At 40.1% G+C, this 24,872-nt stretch overlaps 1 protein-coding gene across 1 annotated transcript in view; it reads right to left on the bottom strand.

The window, feature by feature from the left end:
- The window catches only part of csgalnact1a (chondroitin sulfate N-acetylgalactosaminyltransferase 1a), a 45,217-nt gene that overhangs the window by 16,125 nt on the left and 4,220 nt on the right, over nt 1–24,872 (bottom strand). Inside the window, exons 3-5 of the mRNA XM_084746149.1 lie at nt 11,232–12,568; nt 5,827–6,043; nt 2,636–2,737 (exon numbers count right to left, since the gene is read on the bottom strand). Of these exons, the coding sequence (XP_084602275.1) occupies nt 2,636–2,737; nt 5,827–6,043; nt 11,232–12,033 (1,121 nt within the window). The 5' untranslated portion in view covers nt 12,034–12,568. The remainder of the gene's footprint in view (nt 1–2,635; nt 2,738–5,826; nt 6,044–11,231; nt 12,569–24,872) is intronic.

Consider the following 24,872-nt stretch of genomic DNA (forward strand, 5'->3'; position numbering starts at 1 on the left):
GGGGCTTATGCAAAAGGCAGGTAGTTTTACTTGAATGTTGCTGCTGATTGGTGTATATACCCAAAATAATGAGTATCTGCAATAAAAACCCAAGCATCTTTTAACCTCACTTGATCTCTGAAGAGTGGCTGGTAGGGGATAGAAAGCTGGTGGAAATCTGGGACAATTTAGATCCCGTTAGGGAAATCTGCCTCAAGTGGTTTATATTGGCTGTTGATAGTCAGCCTTTTTTGGAAGAATTTGAGCACGGACATTTTGCTACTAAAAAGCAGGGAGCGTGACTGCATGTGATGAAAAAAGGACAAATAGCTAGAGGTTGTATGGGAGCAGAAACAAATCAAACCACTTTCTAGAGGTGAATTTAATTTGTAGGAAGGGCAGTGTGGAACCAGATCGGCCACTAATGATGCCATCACTGCAGGGAACAGATATTGACTTGTTTGTGAGTGAAGGGGTGTGTGTGTGTGTGTGTGTGTGTGTGTGTGTGTGTTTGCACTTGAACTGTTTATTTGTGTGAACCAATTTGAAGTTTAGACCTTCAGATTGAGGACAATTTGGCCGATCCTCAGCTCTTATTTCAGGGTTTAAACTTGTTTTTTAGAGTTAAAGTTGGAATTTGGATTATAGTAAGAATTTGTTAGTATTTGCATGCACGGGTGTGCTATCATTCAATTAGTGTGACAGATTAGTTAGTTTGTCGATAAAAGACAATGGTGACAATTGATTAATTCACATATATTCCTGAAGTAAAATTACCTTAAATCGGTTCAATATAACTTAATAAATGTTTGGTTTGTGCTTAGTTCTTAGTAGTGCTAGCAGGCATCACAATGACAGCCTGTCTGTCAGGCAGACAGTTGATCCATCACTTTGATTTATAGTAAAATATTTCAGCAACTATAGGATGGATTGCCATGAAGTTTTGTGAAGACAGTTACGGTCCCTGGAGGATGAATCCTAATGACTTTAATGACTGCCTTGACTGTTCTTCAAGTGCCACCAGCAGATCAAAGTTTTCACTTATCCAGTGAAATATCTCACAATCTATCTGACAGATAAGCTCAGCATTTTCATACAGGCATACAAGATGATGTAAAAATCAGTTCAAAATTTCGGTTAAATTTCAATTGCGCTTCGAAAAGAACTAGTTTGTGCATCATGTTGTCCATCCACCTCTAAAGGGAAAAGTGTTTATAGTTGTTCTGAACAGCAACATTCAGATGATGGGGGCTTTAAAAATGAGGACACCAATGAGCATTTTCAGGCGGTCTCTGCGGGTAAGTATTCACAGCATTGCACTTGTTTGAATACATGAAAACTCACAGAAATAAATGGGCAAAGGATGGAAAATCAGGGCATGAGAGAGAAGTTTAAACCTTGCCAACTTTCTCAACAGCACACTCCTGGCCAGTCACTGCTTTTATTATTCTATGGACCAAACAATTTATCTATTCATCAAGAAAAATAGATGGATAACTTGCTAAAGAAAATAATCCTCTGTAGCAGCCCAATTTCACATACATACATGCATGCCTCCCCCCTGAGAGCCTTTATGATGTTTCTGATTGTATCTCTGTGTATACTGTAAGAGTGTGTCTGCCTTCAAGATAATATAATGGAACCACAGGTAGTTATCTTCCAATGATGATTCCCATTCATTTCAACCACACTCTGAAAGCCAGATAAAAGAAAAGGGAAAAGTACAGAGTTGATTACAGGCACTGATTCACACCCAGATAAGCTGCTCCATAACTGATGAATGCATTGTGAGTCTGTGAGAAGAATACAAAAAGCCTTAAAGAGTTCAAGGCAGACCCGCTGCTCAGGGAGAAAAATTACAGTGTACTTTATCCAACACTCTTCTTTCACTAGCTGTACCTCCACTTACTTCTGCTCCAACTGATTTTCATTCAGCGTGCTTCTCTTAGAAACCCTCTCTATCACTCCTTTGAGGATTCTTGCCTGCTAAAATCAATAATATTACAGGTTTGTTGCATGTTTCTGTGCTTTACACTTTCATGACTCTTCACTTTGAGCGTATTTAACGCTGCCTTTTTTTTTTTATCGTCACAGATCCCTCTCAGCGACAGCAGCAGGCAGAGACACAGAGGGACAAAGAGACGCTGTGTGATACTAGACATCCAACTGATTCAAGGCCACACAAAAACCTTCGGGGCTGGGAATCGACAAGCGTCACCATAGCAACCCCCTCGGGGAATCTGTGGCTCAATCCACAGTGGATCTGACTCCTGATCGTCTCCAGAGGTGTGGGTGTCGAGGTCCATGTGAGAGCTTTAGCGTGAGTCAGGGATGATCACAGGTCCGTTGTAATTTATCTGTGTTGGCTGGTAGCTCTCAGCTCCTCAGTGTGGGTGGCACACTGCTCCATTATTCATCAGACAGATGACTGGCTGTGGCAGGACGCCGAGCCAGGAGGTGTGTGTGTTTTGAGTGTGTGTATGTCATGAGAGAGAGGGAGACAGATTACAAAAAATGTGAAGAAGAGTGGTGTCTGGTGTATGTGTGGAAAAAGCGGGTGCATGACTGCGGCTTATTTCATTACATAAATTCAATTCCATACTCTACATTTGGCCTCTAATTCAAAGATCTGATCTTGGCTGCAGTTCCAACCCACCTGGACGTGTTCTCCAGAGTGCTGCGGACCTCGCTCATCTGCTCTTTCCCAAAATACACCACCGTCAGATGGACCCGGCCATCCTGACGCACACACACTTCCCTGTATGGACACACAAACACATAAGAGGAAGGGACATTATGGATGAAAGCACTCTCAAACTGAGCAGGGTTGGATTACAGGAAGGAAGAATTCTGTGGTCAAATTAGGGTTTTTAAGGAGCAGGGCTCTTTTGGACTCTTTCCAAAAGTGCTGAAATGATTAGCCCAACAACAGCTCGGATAATTTATTGCTAAATTGCTTAAATCATTCGTCAAGAATTTGCTGGTTTCAGCTTCTTAACTGTGATGATTTACGGCTTTTTACTGTAAATTTCATCTCTGTGGGTTTTGGGCAGGGTCTGCATTTAAAAGACGTCATCTTTGGATCTGGGAGATTGCAATGTTCGTTTTTTTTTTTTTTTTACTGTTTCCTGATAATTACAGATGAAAGGATTAACCAATTAATCAAAAACAGAACACACAATTTAACTGATTATGAAAATTGTCTTCATTTTAAGCTATAATCCCGGCTCTTCTCATTCTGACTCTAGATTTAAAGCACAGTTCACTACTACTTAAAAAATACATATTTTTCCTCTGGCCTGTATCGCTCTTCATCCATCTAGAGTGTTTTGGTGTGAGTTGCTGAGTGGAGGACACTAAATGCAGTACAATTTACAAGTATGTAATAATTTATGTCATAAGTAAAACAAGTAAAACAACAGTAATTTGCATAGTTCATTAATTCAGAATGAACTGTAAATAATATTCATGGGATATACAGTTTGTAATATTTGGGAACAGGTAACTGTTTGTTGCTTCCTATTAAGCGTGAACTTTGAAATATCGTTTTTTGACATCTCCCTCTTTTTCTGTCATTAACAATTTTTGCTTAGATTCAGTGCAGTAATATGATATCTTTGGAAATGGACAATTTTTCTGTACCACTTTTCTGTTGTGTAAAAGTAAACAGTTAAGCTTTAGCAAGTGGTCCTGTGGACTATTTCCGATTTGGATTAGGATGAGGGGAGTTGTTAAAATGTCGAGCAAAGGCTTCATGTTTGAGATACTGGCTGTAGAGCTGTCTGCCCTCTTACATTTTTTTGGGGTGTTTACGGCTTTATTGATGAGACAGCTGGAGATATGATAGGAGAGGGGGAGAGAAAATGGGGGGACAACATGCATCAAAGGGCCACAGTTAGGATCGAACCCATGGCCTCTTAGGATTCTTAGCCTCAGTACAGGGGATAAGATGGCACTCAGCTTGTGATGCTCAAATCACCCAAAAAATAAGTCTGAAAAAACCCAACAGTGATGTCTGTTTTGCAGAAATCATGACCTGATTACTCAAGATAATCCACAGATCCCGCCTACAGATATATAAATAGAAGACAGACAGAAGGAGACAGATAGTTAAATATTTTTGGCAGCCTGAGCATCACAAACCGAGTGCTATCTCGTTCCATTATATACAAGAGACGTCAGACATCTATATGGCCGATATCTCAGAAACTCCACACCAAAACAGTCTAGATGGATTGACAGCACTGCAAGTAAGAAAAAAAAATATGCATTTGGATTTTTGGGTTAACTGTCCCTTTAATGCACAGGGAAAGATTGTAAGCAGATGAAAAAGAGACCAGGTGGGAGAAGCCTGCAGGCACTTTGATGGAGACGTGTCAAATATACCACACACATGCTGAAGATAATTCATCTCCTTTCCCAGAGCACACACACACACATTTGTCAGAATTTACCCCAGAAGCACACGGGGGAAAAAGTCCCATAAAGCACAACTAGATGAGCTCAATATATTTAAAAATGACTAAATACGTGCAGATGATACTGAGTAGCCGTGAATAATACGATTAATATTGTCATTATAGATGCTGCTGTGTTACAGGCGCTCTGTAAATGCAGGCGTTATTAGAAGTAAATTGATTTTTTGCTGGGATCTGATGAGGCATTCTTCATTTTGTCACTGGGACCACAAAGTAAAAAAAAAACTATTATAATTCATCAGGTAGTAAGAGCATTTTTTTCCTGTTAAACTCCAGAGTACCTGTCTGCAAATGTCTACTGTTTGTGTTTGTATGAATTCAGTTTTTATCTTTATATTCCATATTTGGGAAACATATCACAGAGCATCATAAATGATGATGTTTTCCTGTCTAAATGTGAATAAAGAATATTCAATAAACACGCAGTTACTCACTGTTATCACACCCTAAACACACGCACACACAGTTTCTCCTGGCACACCTTTAATATGGATGAGGGTAAAGTGTTTGCTCAGCGACTCGCCGAGTCTTTCAAGTAAGTACACTTCTTGCCATGCTGTATATCAACTACTGCTGGTCTGCCCAGGGGGGCATTTTAATGGGCTACAACACTGCTACTAAGCAGGATTTACCATGTAAAAAGAGCTGTGATAAGCAGCAGCGGCAGCACAATAAATCACAGACATTAAGGGGGATGTTTCCTCAACTGACGCTGACGGACTGTGGAGCCGAAACAAGCCCATTTTGCTGTTAGCTGATGAGATTTGACTGCCCTTCTCAGCTTGTCTTTATCAACAATTCTTCATGGTTTTACCACATACTGCACACATACCAGCCTGGGTCTATTTGGGGTATAAAGCGGTATATTTGAGATGCTTATTAGCTATATGCTTTAAAATTTGTATGAAATTAGTTTTCCTGTGGGCATACAGTGACTGATAAACTGAGGCCATCTTTATTCAAATTCTTGTCTGAATCATTTAAATCTCTCAGATTTGTTTACATTCTGATTACGCCGACCAGCACCAAAATAAATTAACTGATAAGACTTCATGTGGAGTTTGAAAATGTTCCTTTAAAAAAAAAAAAGGGAAAAGAAAAGAAAGAAAATTTCTCTTTCCTTTAATCTCTCCCACTCCTTGTCCCTGTCTGCCCAATTAAAATGTAAAACTGGAACTGAAACTGGGTTTGGATAACGGAGTATCACATTTTCCTGAATTAGTTACGTGTCACACAAAGAGCCGTCCTGAATAATTTACTGTGGTGCTTCTGTTTATGTCACATTGCTTGTGTGACTCTGCAATTAACAGCCAGAAGTGGAATAAACAAATCAAAAAGTTGAAGAAAACATTTAATCATCAAGTCCCACCTGAAGTTGTGCATGAACTGTTTGAACTTGTCTGTGCGTCTGGACAGCGGGACAATGATGTTGATCGGGACGTTGACTGTGTCCACCCTCTCGTTTTTCACCTTCATCAGCGGTCCAAAGGGACGAAAGAGGACCATACGCCTGAATTCATTACTTGACTCCCCTCTGAAGGTCAGCTCGTACAGCGTCCCTTTGTCTTTCTCTGTACGGGTGATACCTGACGGGTGAGACACAGAGACATGAACTCAAGACAAACAAACTTAAGATACAGTGCCAGTGACCATAGATGTTTTTTTGTGAATATCAGTGCGGATATTTGTGTATAACAGTAATATACAGTATATGAGCTTGTTTAAAAGCACATTATGGAAGTTCTGTCATGACAGGTCTCTCTCACATTAAAACATTAATAAAAGACATAGTTTGATGACACATGAAGCAGTGTGTGATCATGGCAGTTGTTGTCTTCAAAATGAAAATCTTGTCTAGTGTTTTTAGAGAGGCTTAGCTTAGCTTACTTAGCATTAGAGCAGGTGGGAACAACTAGACTGGCTCACCATTGTAGTATATGTATGAGAATGCTAGTATTGGCTGATTAGCACACAAAGTACAGCTGAGGCTGATGGGAAAGTTAGATTTGCAGCTATTTAGTCAGTAACCAAGTACAAGTATTGGACATATTTTGACCTGATGATGGCGCTATAAGAAGAGTCAAAGTCAAACAGTGTGTTGAATTTAATGGCATCTAGCAGTGAGGTTGTAGATTTCAACAAAGTGAACCTGACCCTCCCCTTCGAAATGTGTAGTAGAAACTACGGTGGGTGTGAAAGTGCAAAGGTGATTATACAGTAATGAAAACATACATGTCAGCCACATCAGGCAATAATTCCTTGTAAATCTTGCACACTGGACCTTTAACATAATGTTAATTTTGAGCATAATATTCACTAGAATATAGTTTAATATTTCCCACCAAAAATCTGATCTCACTGGGTCTGTGCAATAAATCTGTATTATATCAATATCATGATATGAGACTAGATATTAGATTATGGTAACTGTGATATAGCACAAGTGCTGTCTTTTCCTAGTTTTAAAGGCTGCATTACAGTAAAGTGATGTAATTTTCTGAAGTTACCAGACTGTTCTAGCTGTTCTATTATTTGTCTTCACCCACTTAGTCATTAAATTCACATTACTGATGATTATTTTTGTTCTAACACTCGTTGTGTTAATATTTTGTGAAAACACCAATAGTCCCTACAATATTCCCGCAGTATCAATAATTATCACTATTTACACACTGGCCACATCACCCAGCTCTAGATCTTGCAATACAATATGGGCTCACAGCAACTGCAGCATTATTTTAAAAAAACACTTTTTTATGGCTATGTTTGGGCATTAGTCACCCTTGGCTAAGGGTAGAAAAAGACTGTGGTCTCATTTCATACAGAAAAAAGAAAAAGGACAAGAACTTTTTTTATTAAAGGGATAGTTCAAATTATTTGTACCTCATACAACCCCACTTCAAACAATCCAAACTATCCCTTTAACATTTAACTGAGACCAAAGTCTGCCTGCTTTTCCTACATAAACCTGACCAATGTTTATGTTGGACTGTAGATAGCTCTGAGTTTAACTATGTTAACGGCAACCTCACTCTCTGTGTTGGTCTTGCAGATGATAACATTCATCACCACCGTGTAACTGGGAAAATAATTTAGCACTATATAAATGGAACTTTCTGGAGGCACGTTTGCATGCATGCAACAGTTTTCCTACATGCAAACACTACAGTCCACTTCCTTCTTGAACCGTGGGACACTTTGATGTTTTTGTGTGTGTACACGAATCCCTGGAAGGTCACAAATATGTGAGTATGTTTGTGTACAAGTACAGCCAGGATATCCTCCTAGTTTGTTCTGCTCAGCCTTGATCACAACCTCAGGAAATGAACACAGCTGCTCCTCATTCACATGGAGCATCTTTTCAAACATGGTACTTAAATGTGTGCGTGTGTGCGTGTGTGTATCTGTGGTGCGTGATCTGTTCTTTGAAGGTCACCATCTTCAGCGTGTGAGTGGGTGGAGGTTTTAAAGTGAGTAATAGGGGCACCTGGATTGGAGGAAATGAGCCATAGGTCACCATACGGAGCCTCCTACATGTGTATGAACTTGTGTGTGGTCCTGTCTAATCTGTGTGTGTGTTTACGTGGTGGTGTTTTTAAAGAGATAGTTTGGATCATTTGATGTGGGGTAGTATGAAGTACTTAACTATAGTCAGTGTATTAGCTACAGTAGATGCCGGTCAGCATGCCTCCTGTTCACAAAATCAGAGAGAGACATCAGCACAGAAGCTAAGTAATGTACCGCTGTGGACAGGGTCAGCAGCAAAATGGATTTCAGCCACTAAAAACAAGGTCAGCCTAAATAAATCTATATCAGCACATATGTACGCTGTATTTAGAATATTTTCACTGCTTTACCTTGCAACCAGACAGCCTTTTCTGACAGGAAACAGCTGTAACATCAAGCCAAACGTCACTTTCTCCAAACTGACCAAACTCCATAGGTGAAATGAGTAATTTTACCTTGCAGATCCAGTGACTTGCTGAGCTTACACTGTCTCTATCTGTTACTTTGTTTGTGTTAATGTGTGTGTGACTTTGGTGTTTTAAAAGGATAGTTTGGATTCACCGCAGTCACAAAACGACACAAGCAAACTAACAGATTGAGGCAGAAGACGACCAGCAACTCCTGTCTTCTGTGAGGTGTAAGTGCTGATTTTGCCTATGGAGTTTGTTTGGTTTGGAGAGAGTGGTACTTGGCTTATGTAAGGGTGGTTTACCATGTGAAACGGCACTTAAAATGGTAATCAATATCAGCTGAAGTGCCTTAAACTGATTCTATGATTTTTACGCAGCCTCATCATGTGGTTGTGGTGCAAGTCCTGACCCTGATCTTATTTATTATCACAACTTTGGTTTAATATTTCTATTATGAGCAATAAAAATAAGGGCACTTAAATCATTATTCAAAAATGTTATGTTTAGAATCTCATTTAGTCATACAACCCTGCATAAAATAATCCAAACTATCCCTTTAATAGATGTGCATACATTTGTCTGTGTCTGCTTGTTTTCATAGACAGCAGGAGAGTGCAGCTTTCTTTTAATGAAACGGCGACTACCTCCTGCTCATATTTTTCTCTTAATGCTCCTTAATGGACATTGATTTTAAGGAAATCTTGAACAAGCAGGGATTTATCCAACCAGCCAGACAACTGAAAGGCAGCCTAGATTGCCAGACTGACAAAAGCATCTTCAGGGAGCTTTCAGGGCTGCATTAGCAAGCAAGTGAGCTGAAACTGCACACAAACAGTGGAGGTATGCAAAGTGAACTCGCCAACCGATGAGCTCTGTCCTTAAAAAGGGACAGACAACTGCAGTGAGACAGACAGGCAGACAGGAAGTGAAGGCATTTAGTCTAAATTGTTCAGCATATTTACTAAATGAAAGCTTATCGGGTCCCTCTGGGAAATGAGGCCTCCCATCACAGGAAGCAGGCCAACTTAACAGGAAGGCCTTAATTTCAAGCAGCTATCAGACTGTAAATCTTTGCCTAGAGATGTCTTTCTGTTCTCTCATTTTGCTGTCTTGCTCATCACTTTCTCTTTATTCTTTATTTCCTCCCTCTTTGTGTCTGTCTGCTCTTTTTCTGTTATCCAAGCTCTATTTGAAGACAAAGTTTAACTCCAGTGATGTGTTTCCTTCCTCTTTCTCCCAGTCTTTCTCTTGTCTCTCCAGTTTCACTTCCCCCTTTCTGTATTCTAGTTCATTTTCTCTCTACCCTCACAGACCTCAGTAGGTCTATTTGCAAGTAATAATCCTTGTAATAGCACAGTAATTGAAAAACACCCTCTCTCTGGAGGAACAAGCTGACGTAAGACCTCCAACAAGAAAATTGGTCTGGATGACCAGAATAGCCTCTCTCCCAGCGTGTTCAGTGGGTGTGTTATAGACTATGTGTATGTACAGTTATGGCTCTTTGCCCGGCAGCAGACTGGACAATGTCTCCTGTGGCCTCACATGAACTCAGCACACACAACATCAGCCTGTGATAGAGATTTTTTTGACAAAGAAATAATGATAATGGAGCTGAGATGCTAAAAATGATGTTTCCTTAAAAAATGTTTATGTTTCAGATAATCTTCTAGGATTAGATGTTAAAAACTAACAGGGAAAAACATGATCCTTGGCACTTAGAAATCTCAAGGGGTGTAAACAAAAGCTGCACCCTGGAGACAACGAGAAAAATAAAATCACTGGCACAGAAACTAAATTTTGACATTTAAACTCACTGTTTTTACTCTGGGCTCAATTTGTATTTTGTATGGCATTCATACTGTATTCATTTTTGTGAGTTAATATTTTTTTATATGCAATCTAAAGGTTCAGTCTATCAGATTTACAGGGATCTATTGGCAGAACATGACAGAAATGGGATGTAATATTTATAAGCATGTATCCATTAGTGTATCAATCACCTGAAAATAAGAGTTGTTACGTTTTCATTACCTGAGAATGAGCCGCCATGTTTTTACAGTAAGAATAGGCAAACCCAACACTGGCTCTTGAGAGGGCCTTTCACACTTTGTGCATGTTTCATGTCCTACACAGGATGTGCTCGCAATCTGCAGGTTCACCACCAGATGCCACTAAATCCCACACACTGGCCCTTTCACAGAAAACATAATTCATAATCCTTCCAAACATATTTACTAGGGATGCTAATAATTGATCATTAATCACTGTTAAGAATTTAACTGATTAAAAATGTAATAACCAACAATGAGGATCCAAAATTAACTTTTCTGTCCACCAGCCAAATGCCTAGTGAACGTTCAAATATTACAAGCCACTCAGTAGATTACAATTGTTTATTTGGCTGGTGAGTGAAGCAAATCTACCAGCTATTTGCATATTTTACCAGCATTTGGCTGATAGTTGGTGCCAATTTTGGTTCCTGCCGGCAACATATGTTTTGTGTTTTGCTTTGGTCTGCCTTGTTAGCCTAGAAATGTCAGAAATTGTGTCCCATTTGATTTTGTTTTGTTTGGTGGAGCAATCTTTTGGATACGGCCAGATGGACAAGAGCAGCTGTTTTGAGTGAGAGCCTTATTGTTTTATTATTCTGTTTGTTTAAATTGCATGTACTTCATACATTGCTCCACAGAACTAATGTGCCACTAGAATTGTAAACTGAGAAAAAGGAATGTGTGAAACTCATTGATTACTAATGATTAATCTGTTGTTAAGGTGTTCAACTATCAGTTAAGAAACATTTGCTAATATGGTCCTAATATTTAATGACGCCAATAATTTGTATATGATTTGTTCTCACCTTCTATAAAGTCGGACGGTGAGTACACTTTGCTTGATTGAGTCTTTTCTGCTGCACTCCTGCTGTCTTGCTGGGACGATGGCGTGTTGAGGCTGTGCAGGGCCGTCTCCAGCACCTCCCCCAGCTCCTCTCTCTTGTCCTTCCTCACAGGCTTCTCCTCAGGGTGACGCGTCAGCCCCATCTCCAGCTGGTACACCCTCTGCAGGGTGAAACTCTCAAAGGGCACCACCGCGTACTCGCTGGGCAGCCTGGTGCCAGCGGTCACCTCAGCCTTTGACAGCTGGCTCCGCAGGAACTCCTGGAGGTCTGCCTGCTGGCTCTTAGCTCCGTGAGCCTCCCCAAGACCACCACCCTGCGAAGCAGCCCCGGCCTCCTGTCCCTCAGCTGGGCTCCCGGCGGCTCTCTTCAGGCTCTCCTGCACTCCTTTAAGCTGCTGGCTGCGCTCCTGCAAAGCTTCCTTGAGCTGAGCTATCTCCTTCTTCAAGGAGGAGATGTGGAGGCGGTGCTGCTCCTCACGCTCTTGGAGGAGAGCCTGATACGACTGAACACCGGGGGATCCACCGCTGTGAGCAGCCCCAGCTCGGGCTCCTCCTGTACCACCTGCTCCTGCTCCGATCCCCGGCCCCGTGCCCCCCAGGCTGGGGTGGATGGGTCCAGCGCGCGGCAGGGCGTGACTCAGCGGAGGGTCGTCAGAGTGCGGTGGACTGCAGGTCATCACATAGAGGAGCGACAGGGAGCAGCAGAGGAGCACCAGCACGCCTCCAACACGGGAGACCCTGGCTAGAAGTCCACGCCGCAACATCACTGCATGTAGTATCAAAGCTCACTGAGTTAAACTGCCATCCACACACACCCACAGAGAAATATCATGTAACCTCACACACTCCAGCCACGATGATAAGAGTCCATTTGTGATTGTGTTCCATCACCCAGTGAGGAGGCGGCTGCTTATCAGTATGAGGTCATTTAATCTGAATTAGGTCATTGGTCCTCCACTGCCTGAGATTGTAACTTGTTTTGTCATTGGCAAAGTGATTGTATGAGGGTCAAAAGCTTGTAAAAACACTTTCTCCCTTTCTGTTGGTCCAATTAAGTCCATGGTCTGCTCCAAGACATCATTACATTGTTACATCATCTATGTATGTGACTCATCTGTTTGCATGTGCTCTGACTCCTTCAGTCCATGATGTCCTCTTCCTGTCTGCCTTCCTGTTACCAGGCACTTGGAGTGTCCACAGTTGCTCAGATGAAGCAGGGTGATGCATGGACCAAAAATGCTATGTTTCGTGAGAAAGCAAATCCTCCCTTGGCGTCTGTGTTTTTCTCATGTCGTTTTCCTGACAGAGAAAACAGAAAGGAGAGAGGCAGAGGGGTTTATTAACATCTTGACCTCCGCCAGCTCCGTCTCATCAACATCACTTGTGTCACTTAAACAGAAACATGCCAAGCCACTTTCACATGTTAGCTTAGGGTGGCTAATGGTTTAACTGCTGTCGCCAAACTAAGCATTCCTCCAGGACTGCAGCTTCTAGAAAACAATGTTGTCACTGATGTGTGAGAATATGAGGCGAAGTGTAAGGGTGTGTGCTTAAAAATGTTCAAATGACAGTATATGTGTGCTCAGTGGATACAGGGGCAAAATAACTGGGACATATCCAAAAATGTATCTGTCTAAATCTGCAGTATATGCAGTGGGTGACTGTAGTGTCATACTGCTAGAATGCTCTCTATTTGTTTATTTATTTAACCACAGTGTGTCTTGAGATCAAGAATCCCAAAAATATTTCCTTGTCTATTTAAAACTATTACATTCATCATGAAGCATTTTTACTGTGGTGGCTGAAGGACTGATGCAAAGGCAATGTTCTCAAATAAAATTTCTCTGATAGTTTATTTTAAGCCCAGGGTTCAGACCTCTGGGTGCTCCAGTTTCCCCCAGCGACCCTGAAAATAATCATGTGAGTAAAGATAATGGATGGACTGAAGTTCAGAATTAACATTAATAATTAGCCATCTAGATCAAGGGCTTCCATCCTCGGGGTTGTGACACTGAACAGAAAGTCAGCAAAGTGCGCCAAGAAAAGTCAGAGGGGTCACAGTGGATTAAATATGATTCTAGAGCTAGGATATGGTTCACTTAGCTGAGCATAAAGATTGCTAAAGATAAACTCTCTTTCTTAGCTGGGTGCAGATTTCCAGTGGAAATCACAGATTTTGTTAACTTCAGACAGAACCATGCTAGCTGCTTCCCCCTATTTCCAGTCTTTATGCTAAGTTAAGCTAACAAGTCTTGCTTCTAGCCTTTAATCTAACAGACTGAAATAAGGGTGATGTAAATTTTCTCATCTAACTCCACCAGAAAGTGAATAAGTGCAAGTTCCCAAAATGTCACACTATTGCTTTAAATACAAGGCTATAGTCTGTTGCATGTAAGCACAGCTATATAAATGCAAAAACTGACTTTTTAAAATTCAAACCAAAAAACTGTAAAAACAAGTTATTAAAGATTTTGAACTGCTTTAGCTTCAAAAATAAGACTAAAGCCAGTTGCATGTTAGCATAGCTTAGCAAAAAGACTGGAAACAGGGGTAAACAGCTGACATAGCTTTGCCTGAGGGTAACAAAATACAAATAATACAACAGCCAAAAACCAAAGAGTAAAAATAAGTTATGGATTTTGTTACATTTGAACAGAACTATGCTAGCCATTTCCTCTATTTCCAGCCTTTATGCTAAGCTAAGCTATGCTGACTGTAACATTTTATCTAATGGACTGGAACAAGACCAGTATAAATGTCTCATTTAACTCTGCCAGAAAGAAAATAAACTCACCCCTGTCTGCAGTCTTTATGCTAAGCTAACAAAGCTCCAATCTGAAGAATCAATATACTCATCCAATTCTCAGCAGGAAAGCAAATATTTGTATCTCTCAAACGGTCTATCTATTCCTTCAAGGGAATAAGAAAGAAAGAATGTTTCTGATAAACACAATATTGGTTATTTTTTTCTGATCCTTCTCTTATATTTGTTTATTTATTGTGACATTCTTTAATCTCTCAAGGTCTCTAAAACTCCTTCAAATCAAGCAATTCAAGATGGAAAAAAAACATTCTCTCAGCTCATGATAAGACTACACTAACCTGTCACAAGTAGACACTGCTTCATTTTAAGGGGTGCAAAGCCAAAAAGGTAATCATAATGTGAGCATTAAGGCCGCAACGCCATTACAGGACACAAAAGTTTTCCAAAAGTTGAGTGACACTGAGATGTATTTGGATGTAGGAATGTGAGTCTGGAGCATGCATATGTATTTCTATATATGTATTTGAGGGACGTGTTTCAGTGTTTGAGTTACAGTACGTATCTGTAAATGTATCTCTGTGTATCAGTCTCAGTCTCTCTTGACTCTCCACACAGTCAGCTCTTTGACAGGGCTGCCTGAAGCCGAGCCTAATGAAAGGATTAGTATATGGCAGGAGTGAATACTGGACTGTGCTCTAACAGACGGCTGAATTAGGAGAGACAGGGCGTCTCTCCAGCAGGACCTCCACTGCCGACTTGTTTGAAATGTTTGAGGAAAGGGTGCTCATGGGAAAAGTGGGTGACTGAGAGCCGCATGGAGAGCGAAATATGGCTGCTCTGATGGAGTATCATCATTTCAATTACAGGAAAATCCTTATGATGTCATTATATGAGTCTATAAATCCTCAGAAAAATACAGCTTGGCATTAATGGTGGTGGTGCTTTAATAACTTTCGCTGGTTGGTTCACAAGCGGCTCTCATTACTCTTGTATCCATGCGATCACAAGCTGGGAACCTTTAAATAATTACATCACTTCTCCCAGATGACTTTGACTTTCCTGCTTTCATGACTTCCTGTAACAAACTGCACTAATGCCAGTGAAAATATCCAGAAACCACACAAATGAAAGCATGCACTTAGTTTTGACATTGTGAAGGTCAATTTGCCTTTTTATTGGGGGACAAACGCACTACTTTGCATATTTTAACTACTGTAAAACTCAGTTAATAGCAGACTAACATGCTTATTTTCACACAATCATACAACAATGATACAATAACTTATTTCTATCTTTGTTTAATCTGTGTATTATTCTTCAGATTATTTGTCTGTAAAATGTCAGAAAACTGGGAATAACGTCTGTCACAAGTTGCCAAGTTGCCAATCTGACAACAGCCAATCAAGATGCAGAAGAGAGCCACGAAGAACTAACATTATGTTACTGAGCTTCAGTTAGAAAACATGGTAACAAAAATAATTTAATTCTTGTGACTTTGAAAACAATGACTTTGTCCCACCTCAGCATCTAACACTTAGCAAGAGAGTGAATAAGGACACTTCCCAAAATATTCCTCAAAATAACCATTCTTTACGTTTAAATACGCACAGTGCAATCCAGAAGCAATAATGATGCATATCTGTATTTGGCAACAATGCATTTCTTCCCCTGTGGCATTGCTGAGACGTGTTATTTTGGGAATCAATCACCAAACACATCACAAACACAACAGAGGCACAGATCCTCTGTGGCAAAGCAGTCAATCCTTGTTGTTAAGTTACAAGAGAAAGATTCATCACTGAAAGGAGGCTGGTGTGACTGAGATTTATGAGCAGAGACTCGCAGTCAAACCACTGAGTCTCACTGGGAATGAATGAGTTGATTCAGTCCTGGTTATTTGACTCCCCGTGGGGATAGGCATGGCTGCAACACAGGAACACCAGCAACTGAATAATCATGTTTGATTTTATTGGTGGTGGGATGTCTAAACAGGCGTCTGTCATTTCCTGCTTTGTGTTACTGTATTTGTGTTTTTATAATGCTTAATTATTCTGGTGAACCCCAAACTTTTCCTGTAGCACCACCAGCAGGTCAAAGTTTTTCTCTTATCCTCAGCAGCTACTTGCTGGATTAACACAAATTTTTGTACCGACATTTATGTTTCCCAGATATCCACTCGTCCATAATTTTTTCCTCAGCCTATGCGGGGTCGGGTTGTGGTGGCAGCAGGCTACGCAGGGTGTTCCAGACGTCCCTGTCCCCAAGCCACGCTTTCCAGCTGCTGCTAGGAGATCCCAAGGCGTTCCCAGGCCAGAGGAGATATTTAATCCCTCCAGTGGGGCCTGGGTCTACCCTGGGGTCTACTCCCAGTGGGACATGCCTGGAAAAACTCCAAAAGAAGTTGTCCAGAAGTCATCCTAATCATATGCCCGAACCACCTCAGCTGGCTCCTTTCAACGTGAAGGAGCAGCGGTTCAACGGCTGAGCCCAGCCACCTTATGAAGGAAATTCATTTTGGCCACTTGTATAAGTGATCTCATTCTACCCAAAGCTCATGACCATAGGTAAGGGTCGGAACGTAGATCGACTGCTAAATTGAGAGCTGTGCCGCATTACTGCTGGCGCTTCCCCCGAGTCGCCTGACGATCTCAGGCTCCATCTTCCGTTCACTCGTAGGCAGCCGAGTGTGATTCGCCAGCAGCACCTCCAAGTCTGAGGCCATGGTTCTCCGCTGGAAAATGAGATGGAGAGTGAGTTGCTGCCCCGAGTGAAGGAGTTCAAGTATCTCGAGGTTTCCCCAGACATCTCTTCAAAAATTTGGCAATCACCCAACTTCTTAACCCAACTTCTCTAGTGCAGCCATAAGGTTCACATTTGTGGTTTTGAGTGAAATGTCTCAGGAATTTGACCCCCAAACTGCTTTTTCTTGTTGTCTTAGGCATCTCAGTCCTTTAGAAAAGGTCATGTGCCATCTTGCCTTGTATTTGTTGATGATATTTTTGATGTGTGAATTTTCTCCAATTTACAGTCTGTCATGTGACTATTTCCTTGTCAGCACTGGTCATGTGTCTACTTGCCAACCTGTGCCTCAAACAACCCAAAGGCAACCTGAGGAAGACCTTAATGGTTGAAACACACTGAAACTGTTACTATGAAGAAATAGCCCTCAGTTAATAAAGGCTTTCTGAATAGCTAATTCATGAGTGCTGCAGATCTCTTCAGCAGTTTTGTCTCAAAGACTAATGGATGGACAGCCATTAAATTTTGTACAGAAATTCATGTCACCTTTTAATAACTTTGATCATCCCACGACTTTTCCTCTAATGCCATCATCACGATAAAATTTCAGTCTGGCCAGTATTTTTTGTTGGTCACAGAGATGGAGGCATTGCTTTTGGGTTGTCCGCCCCATTCTCATGAACACAATATCTCAAGAACGCTTTGAGAGATTTCTTTACATTTGGCACAAACATCCACGTTGATTTACACTTTGATTCAAAGACGAGGCGATTAGAGTTTGGTCAAAGATCACATCACAAAACACTTTTTTGGCTGAATTCATATAACAATTATTTGGCAAAATTTCACACAAATGTCTAAATGTCAAAGGTCAGTTTTACTGTGACATCAAATGTTCTGCAAAAACACTTATTTACTGGAATCATACCTGTCAATATAGTGATAACTTCAATTTTAGCAAAAAATATAAATTTTTACATGTATACTTATTACATATTTTAAAGTCTTTACCATATATATTATATAAGGGTGAACAAACATGAATGTAAACTGCAACTTGACTATAGGATGTTAATTCTAGTTTTTACCGACTACCTGCAAAACTAATGGCATTCCCATCAGCCTGATACAGTGTGATTCGTGTGGCTGCATTAAACTTTGTTAATGAGGTGCCTACCCAAATTACTTTTCAGGAAACCCAAACCAAAAGGAAATTACATCATTTAAATATATGACTTGCTTTTGCCACCATACCACAACACCCTGCCCAGACTTCACACAATATTATGCACATGTTTTGCATGTAATCATTTTGATGAATCTCAGTATTTCAAAACTGAAAATTAATGTGACATGAAATTTAACAGTTCCTGTTTTGGAGCTGTGACTTCCTTCTCTAACACTGTATCTGGCAGGACAAGCACCTGATAACAATTTCCTGGTGTTTGTTTCAACATTAACTGTTCGTGCAATACTAGCACAGCTTCCATCTAAGAGCTCATTGAACGCTGTTTGCCAAAATCCTCTTTGCATAACAGAACTAATAAATCTATACACTGTCAGGCATGTTTACCAACAGAGGAACATGGCAGAGCACACATTTCTCCCACTTCCGGAGATGACATAACTGATAAATGTGTTTTTCTCTCTTATCACATATTTCATTCTCCATGCTGGAACTAGACACACAGATGCAGGGACGAGAGTAGGAGAGGGTCAGAAACAGAGATGAAATAAATAATCAAGCTGTCATAAAGAAGAGAGAAAGAGAGATGAGAAAGAGAATGATTTAATATTTGGTGGCCAGAGATGTTTCCAAAGTGGAGCTCTGCAGCATCTGGTTCAACCCCCGAAATCACTTCCTCCCCTGCTGCTGCTGCTGCTTCCTGCCCACAGGGCATTTGTGTTTGTGTGTGCGTTTCAATTTGTGTGAATCTACGTACGAATATGTGTATGTGTGTATCTGTTCCATTTGCAGCAGAAATATTAATGTTACCCTCTTAACACCTGTTACAACGTGCTGTATTTATCTTTGTGAAAATAAGTCAGACAGGAAAAAAAAAGTGTGAGAAAAATGAGAGTACAGATTGAGGTGTAGGCCTGCACGATATGAGGAAAATCTGTGATGTGTGATAACACTATCCAATATTGCAATGACAGTATGACTCAAATAAATAAACCAATGTTGAGGTGTGCATATTAGTTTTACAGTTCCATGTCTTTCCGCTTTAACAGGTACACTGCTAACATAGACCACCAACACTGAACAGCCTAACACTCACTAAATAAATAAATGAAATAAATATTTTTTAAATACTTCATAATTATTATTTGATCATTATTAATAATTGCTAATATTATCACGAGATGTTAACCTGCAAGGACAGGATAATGTGCAATATTCATAATCCACGGCACAAAATGCCACACTTTTAAAATGCATTTAAAATATGATGTGGCTAATGAAGAATGTGATAAACTGTTGCTGTTGTGACTGTGCTCTTAATATGGAGAATATTTTTTTGGACAATGATTGTCCTTCTATTAATAAATTGTGCTGGTCTTCTGAGTATTATCTTGCTTTTAGACTAGTCAACTATTAAAATTCAGTTTAATCAACAGCTAAATTAGTTACCAGGAACATTCCTGCCTCAGTAACTATGCTATTGAACCTTGCAGTCACCAAAATACCAAATTGACACCAGTTAATCTGATTAGCCAAATAGTATTGATGCATGGCCCATGTATCCAGGGCTCCGACTGACAGGTCAAATGTTGGCATGTTGAGTGAGACATTTTTCTTATTCACTGCATTTCAGGCTGTGTTTTGGGAAGTGTTATTGCATATTGTGCATGTCTGATTCAGCGTGTCATGCTGTACCGCAGTGTGGCCTGGTTCAGCAGCCTATCTGGGAAATTTAAAACAAAAAAGATTTAACTAACTCCAAATTTATGCAAAGGTTTTTGGCAAACCTGTAGCAGACTCAAGAGACTGAAGAATTATTTCATACATCAGTCTATCCTGTTGCTAAAACAAAGAGATCTGAATCCAGAGGATGTAATGTGATATGTACTGTATACTTGTAATCACTGTTTGATGTATTTTGTATGTTTGTGGAAAGTGTCATATGGGTATGTTTGTTTCTGCAAAAATAATTTCAATTTATAGTAACAAAGTTGCATTGTATCATATTTAGGCTGGGACACGTATCGATATTATGATATGAGACAAGATATCGTTGTCAGTAATTTTCTTAACTTATCAGACTGTTGTGCAGTTCTATTATTTGCCTTTTATGTACTTGGTCATTATATCGACATTACTGATGATTATTTATCAAATATCTCAGTGTGCTAATATTTTGTGAAAGAAATAGTCATCTCTATAATATTGCAGCAATATTTATATCAAGTTATTTAGTAAAAATATTGGGATATATTTGACTTTGTCCATATCATCCATCATTTATGTAGGTTATTTTAGAGAAAATGTGTATAATAAGATATATATTGTGGAACAGCCTAAAAATTATCAAGACATAATCTAGACGCCATATCAACCCGGTCTAATTGAGTTGTATTGTTTGTACTCACAATCACGATGACAATGAAAAACGATTTATTGCAGCACTACAGAGGACTAAGGACTGCAAAGTCTGCTGTAGGAAAAACAGAAAAGAATGAATCACTTCTCTGTCCTCTGCTTCATTTCTGCTTGACAGTCACACTAGCACAGGAGAAATCACACACAGGTGACAGTTATCTGTGTGTGCGAGTGCTCCTCTCTGTACTACAGCCCACACAGGTCGACCTTTAAATGTCTGAGGCATTTGAGAGGCGACCTCGTGACCCTCTCATCATGACAAATGTAGCATCTCAGCCCTGCTGATGGATTCAAAGAGCCGATTCTCTTTGCTCTCTGCTGGTATTTAATGTATTCAAGCTCAAGCAGGTCACTCTTAAAGAATAATGTATGCACTGGGACCATACAGTATGTTCTTTTCAAAGGCAGATGCACTGTGGAGTTGCATTAATTGAGAGGCTTTGAGTGTGTGTCTGAGTGTGAAAGAGAGTGAGAAAAATTGCAGGAAAGACAGAAAACCACAGAGAAGATACTGTATATCTGCTTTAAAGGATGTTATCATCAGCGTCTGCATTTTGCAGCTCTTCAACTGCAGATTCTGAGCTTTACATTTTTGCTGACCAGTCTTAGGTATTGAAGTATTTTTCTTCCTGTTCCTGAGAGCCGCTGTTTTCCATTCATTTCTGCTTGGTATGAAAATCAATCAGCAGACTCATGAAACAAGTTTTCATGAGATGTGTAATCCATCTCAGTGAATATCCAGTCTGTATTACAGTAAATTTTGCCAAAGTTATATAATCAGTGCAAAATTAATCAGTTTAATGGGGTATTCCATTGATTTACTGTTGCAATTGGGGGACTTGAGGGGGAAAAATTAAAATAAAGCCAGTTAAAATCTGATCAGCTGAAGCTAAAGCTAGATTTATAGTTGTGCATTATAGGGTAATACCAATATTTTTAAACCTGGGCCTTATTTTTTACATATCTTGAGGTCTAGATGACTACTTGGTACAAAAAAATTTGAATTGGCCTTATAGATCACCTCAGGAGCTGCACATTGTATCGCTCACTTCAAAGCCACCAGACCCCTTTGACAATTTTACCTTACAGGACACAGGAGTTGATGGTCTACCACTGCCTCAAAGTCACTTCCACACCACAGAATATGTATATAAAAAGGGCTCGAGTTTAAAAATACTGAAATAGAAAAATTTAACAACACATCAGGACAGCAGTTAGCCTGATATCAGAGTGAACTGTCCACTTATCATACTTCAGTTTCCACAGAAAGAGCCGAGTGGGCGGATTCAAAGGTCCGGATCCACGCTAAACAACAGTGACTGCAGTGATACAAACATGGGGATCATAAGAACTGTGATGGTCAGCTTATGTGCTCTTCAGCAATTTCCTGATGTTGGTACAGTTGGTTGAGAGGGACACACTGAGAAGCATGTTCTAAAAAAGACTTAGTTATTTTCTCATTTTCCATATTAAACATCTAAACAACATTAACATAGCGACAACACAATAGTAATGAATTGAGCTGGTCTTCTCAGCATCGATCGTATCAATGTGAATGAAGGAATGTAAACACAATTACTGTTGGTAATATAATTAAAGCACTATGCAATCCGTCTAGTGTGGTGGTTGGTGCTGTCAGTGCATGAAATCCGACGCTGAACTGTAAATCAATACCTCCACAGTAGGCACTTATGGCAGGACTCTGGTTAAACCCTTGCATCATGTATTATATAAATCCAGCTTCGGATATAAACATTTCACACAAAGTAAGCAATAGTGAGTCTTTGTTCGACCATCTCTGACTAATAAGCACCCGGGCCTGTCAAACTCCATGTCCCCAGACTGCAACACAAGCTTTTTGTTTTAAATGAGTGGTCTATAAACCCCAAGCTGAGATAACCCCTGATGACGTTATCATAGACTCCTCCAGAGCCACTTGAGACGTTACACAACTGTTTCCACAGGCTGAAGAGAAGTCAACAATAATGAGTAAGTTGATCTTGATGTGTAAAATTAAAGGAGTTCCAATTTAGCAGTCTGCACATTGCCTCACAATAACATAACTCTGAGAAAAAATAATGCCTTAGGCGCAAAATGTCAAATTACACACCTAAAGGAAGTGTGAAGAAGGTGGTAAGGATTCTCTGCATGATGGTTTTCAGAAAGAAACAGATGTAAAAATAGTTCAAATAATCTGTTGATAGTCATATCAATCATCATACCAGCAATATATCACCTTTCACTACAGTCTGTAAAATGTCACAGACTCGAAAAAAAATCATGTGAAGTATTTTTCTGGCTCTCTTTTTCTTTCTCTGAACAAAAGGAAAAAATATCACAGTTTTCTGTTTACAACTTTTTCCTTCTCTTCACAACTCTTCTGCAAACCACATCTAGAAAGACATGGCTGGTAGCAGCAGCACTACAGCACCAACGCCGTTTGTGGTGAACACCACATTTGCACGAACCTCAGCAGTTCAGCAAGTTCAGGTACTGCCATCTACTTCACCTGTCTCTCCCTCTGCTCCGCTCTGTGTTTGGGCTGGCCTCAGACAGAGGAGAGGGAAGGGCTGCCTCCTCATAGCAAAGGAAAGCAAAATAATGCATTCATTTCATAATTAATTGATATTTGGCATTATTTTTGGCATTAAAAATACTTTCTGGCCTGCAAAAGAAGCCTCAATTATAGAGAAAACAATGTTATGTTTAAGCATAGTCACGTTTGTGGACTTATTTCCTCGATTTCTGACATATTTCACGTATCCTGTTTTCCCAGATGTAGCAACTAGCGGCTAGTATGAAACGCAATGTTATCTGGAATAAATGACCGATATCTTTGAGTTTGACCTTTGATTAAACTATTTAGGATAATGTACTGTAAGTAGCATACAACTCAAAATATATTAAGTGTTGCATTTTTAGACATTTTAAAGCAAAAATGTTACATATTATAGCTTTTTGTAGCAAAACCACTGTTATGGTTCTATGGCTAAAAATGCTCATTAAGCCCCTGGGTTCTCATCCAATACTCATCCAAGAAGTACAAACATGCACATATGTGTTTATATGAGTGTGCATGGATGCATTAATCTTTTAAACAGCACCCCCTCCTTTCACACACACACACACACTCTCTCTCTCTCAGTAAGTGGCCTCCGTGATCATTACAAACAACCTGATAAACCACAGAACCATGCATGTCTAAACTCTGCTCCATACTGTCCGTCTGCGTCTCTCTGCGCTGTCTCCACACAGCCTCTAGTGGGCTGTGTATTTGTTACAGGTCAAGGATGTTAATGCGTTTTATGTGCATGTTGGCCTCAGTGAATGTCAGGGCTTCTTTTTCGCAGACAGCTCTGTCTGAACCTGCCCTCCAGCTATCTCACTGTAAAAATGAGGAATGTCCTCCTGGGAGGAAACAAGGAGAGGAGAGAAGAGAAGAGAGGAGGAGAGGAGAGATTAATTAAGATAAATGTAAAAACGGGCGGGAAAAAAAGAGAAGGCTGGTGAGAGCGTCAACTATGCCCACAGATTACTTGAGGGAACTATTAAGCTGGTGGATCAGATACATGGTGTGCGGAGAAAATGAAGAGTATAAAGTGAGCATGTGCAGGGAAAAGGAGGTGAGACAAGCAGAGAAAGGTTTCTTTGATGTCTCTTGTCCCCTCAGGTGATTCTCCCTCCCATTCATTAGGGGCCGGTTTCCCCGGAACCTTCCTGTCGACGTGCCATCTGGAAGGCCCTTAAAAAACACCACAGTACACTCCTCTACACTTCACTACAAGCGGCCCGTGTTAACATTCACCCACCACCCCCTCCTCCTCCTCCTCCTCTTCCACCACCTCCTCCTCTCCTCTCCTCTCTCCTTTTCTCTCCATTGGTCCTCAAAGTGTCCCATTTCTTCACAAGTTAGGTTAGATTGTATCAGATGAAACTTTAATGGGCCCCATGGGGAAAATGGGTCATTGCTGCAGCAAAGAATATAGGAAGAAACGACAGATAGACAGACAGATAGACAGATAGATTGATAGATAAACAGCTAGATAGATAACTAGATAGATAGATAAACAGCTAGATAGATAGCTAGATAACTAGATAGATAGATAGATAGATAGATAGATAGATAGATAGATAGATAGATAGATAGATAGATAGATGCAATTTGAAGACATCCCTGGATGATTTTTCATTTTTTCTGACTTTTCATAGACTAAATGATTAATGAATTAATCTTGAAAATAATCAGCAGACTTATCAATACTGAAAATCAATAGTTGTAACCCAAACATCTGTGTTTTATTATGCTCATCACGGTATCATTTAGGGCTGGTAAAAAAAAAGTCATACTGCAATTATTTGTTATGAAACTGTGATCGCGATGTGCAATATGATTAGTGGGAATTTTCATTTTTGCATTACAATTTCACTTTTTTTGCTGAAAAAAAAAAAAACGATTAAGATCATGATAACGTGATATTTGTTGGGGTCTGTAACAA

The sequence above is a fragment of the Lutjanus erythropterus genome, chromosome 20 (genome assembly GCF_056507025.1).
Source record: "Lutjanus erythropterus isolate fLutEry1 chromosome 20, fLutEry1.hap2, whole genome shotgun sequence".
Taxonomy (NCBI): Eukaryota; Metazoa; Chordata; class Actinopteri; order Lutjaniformes; family Lutjanidae; genus Lutjanus; species Lutjanus erythropterus.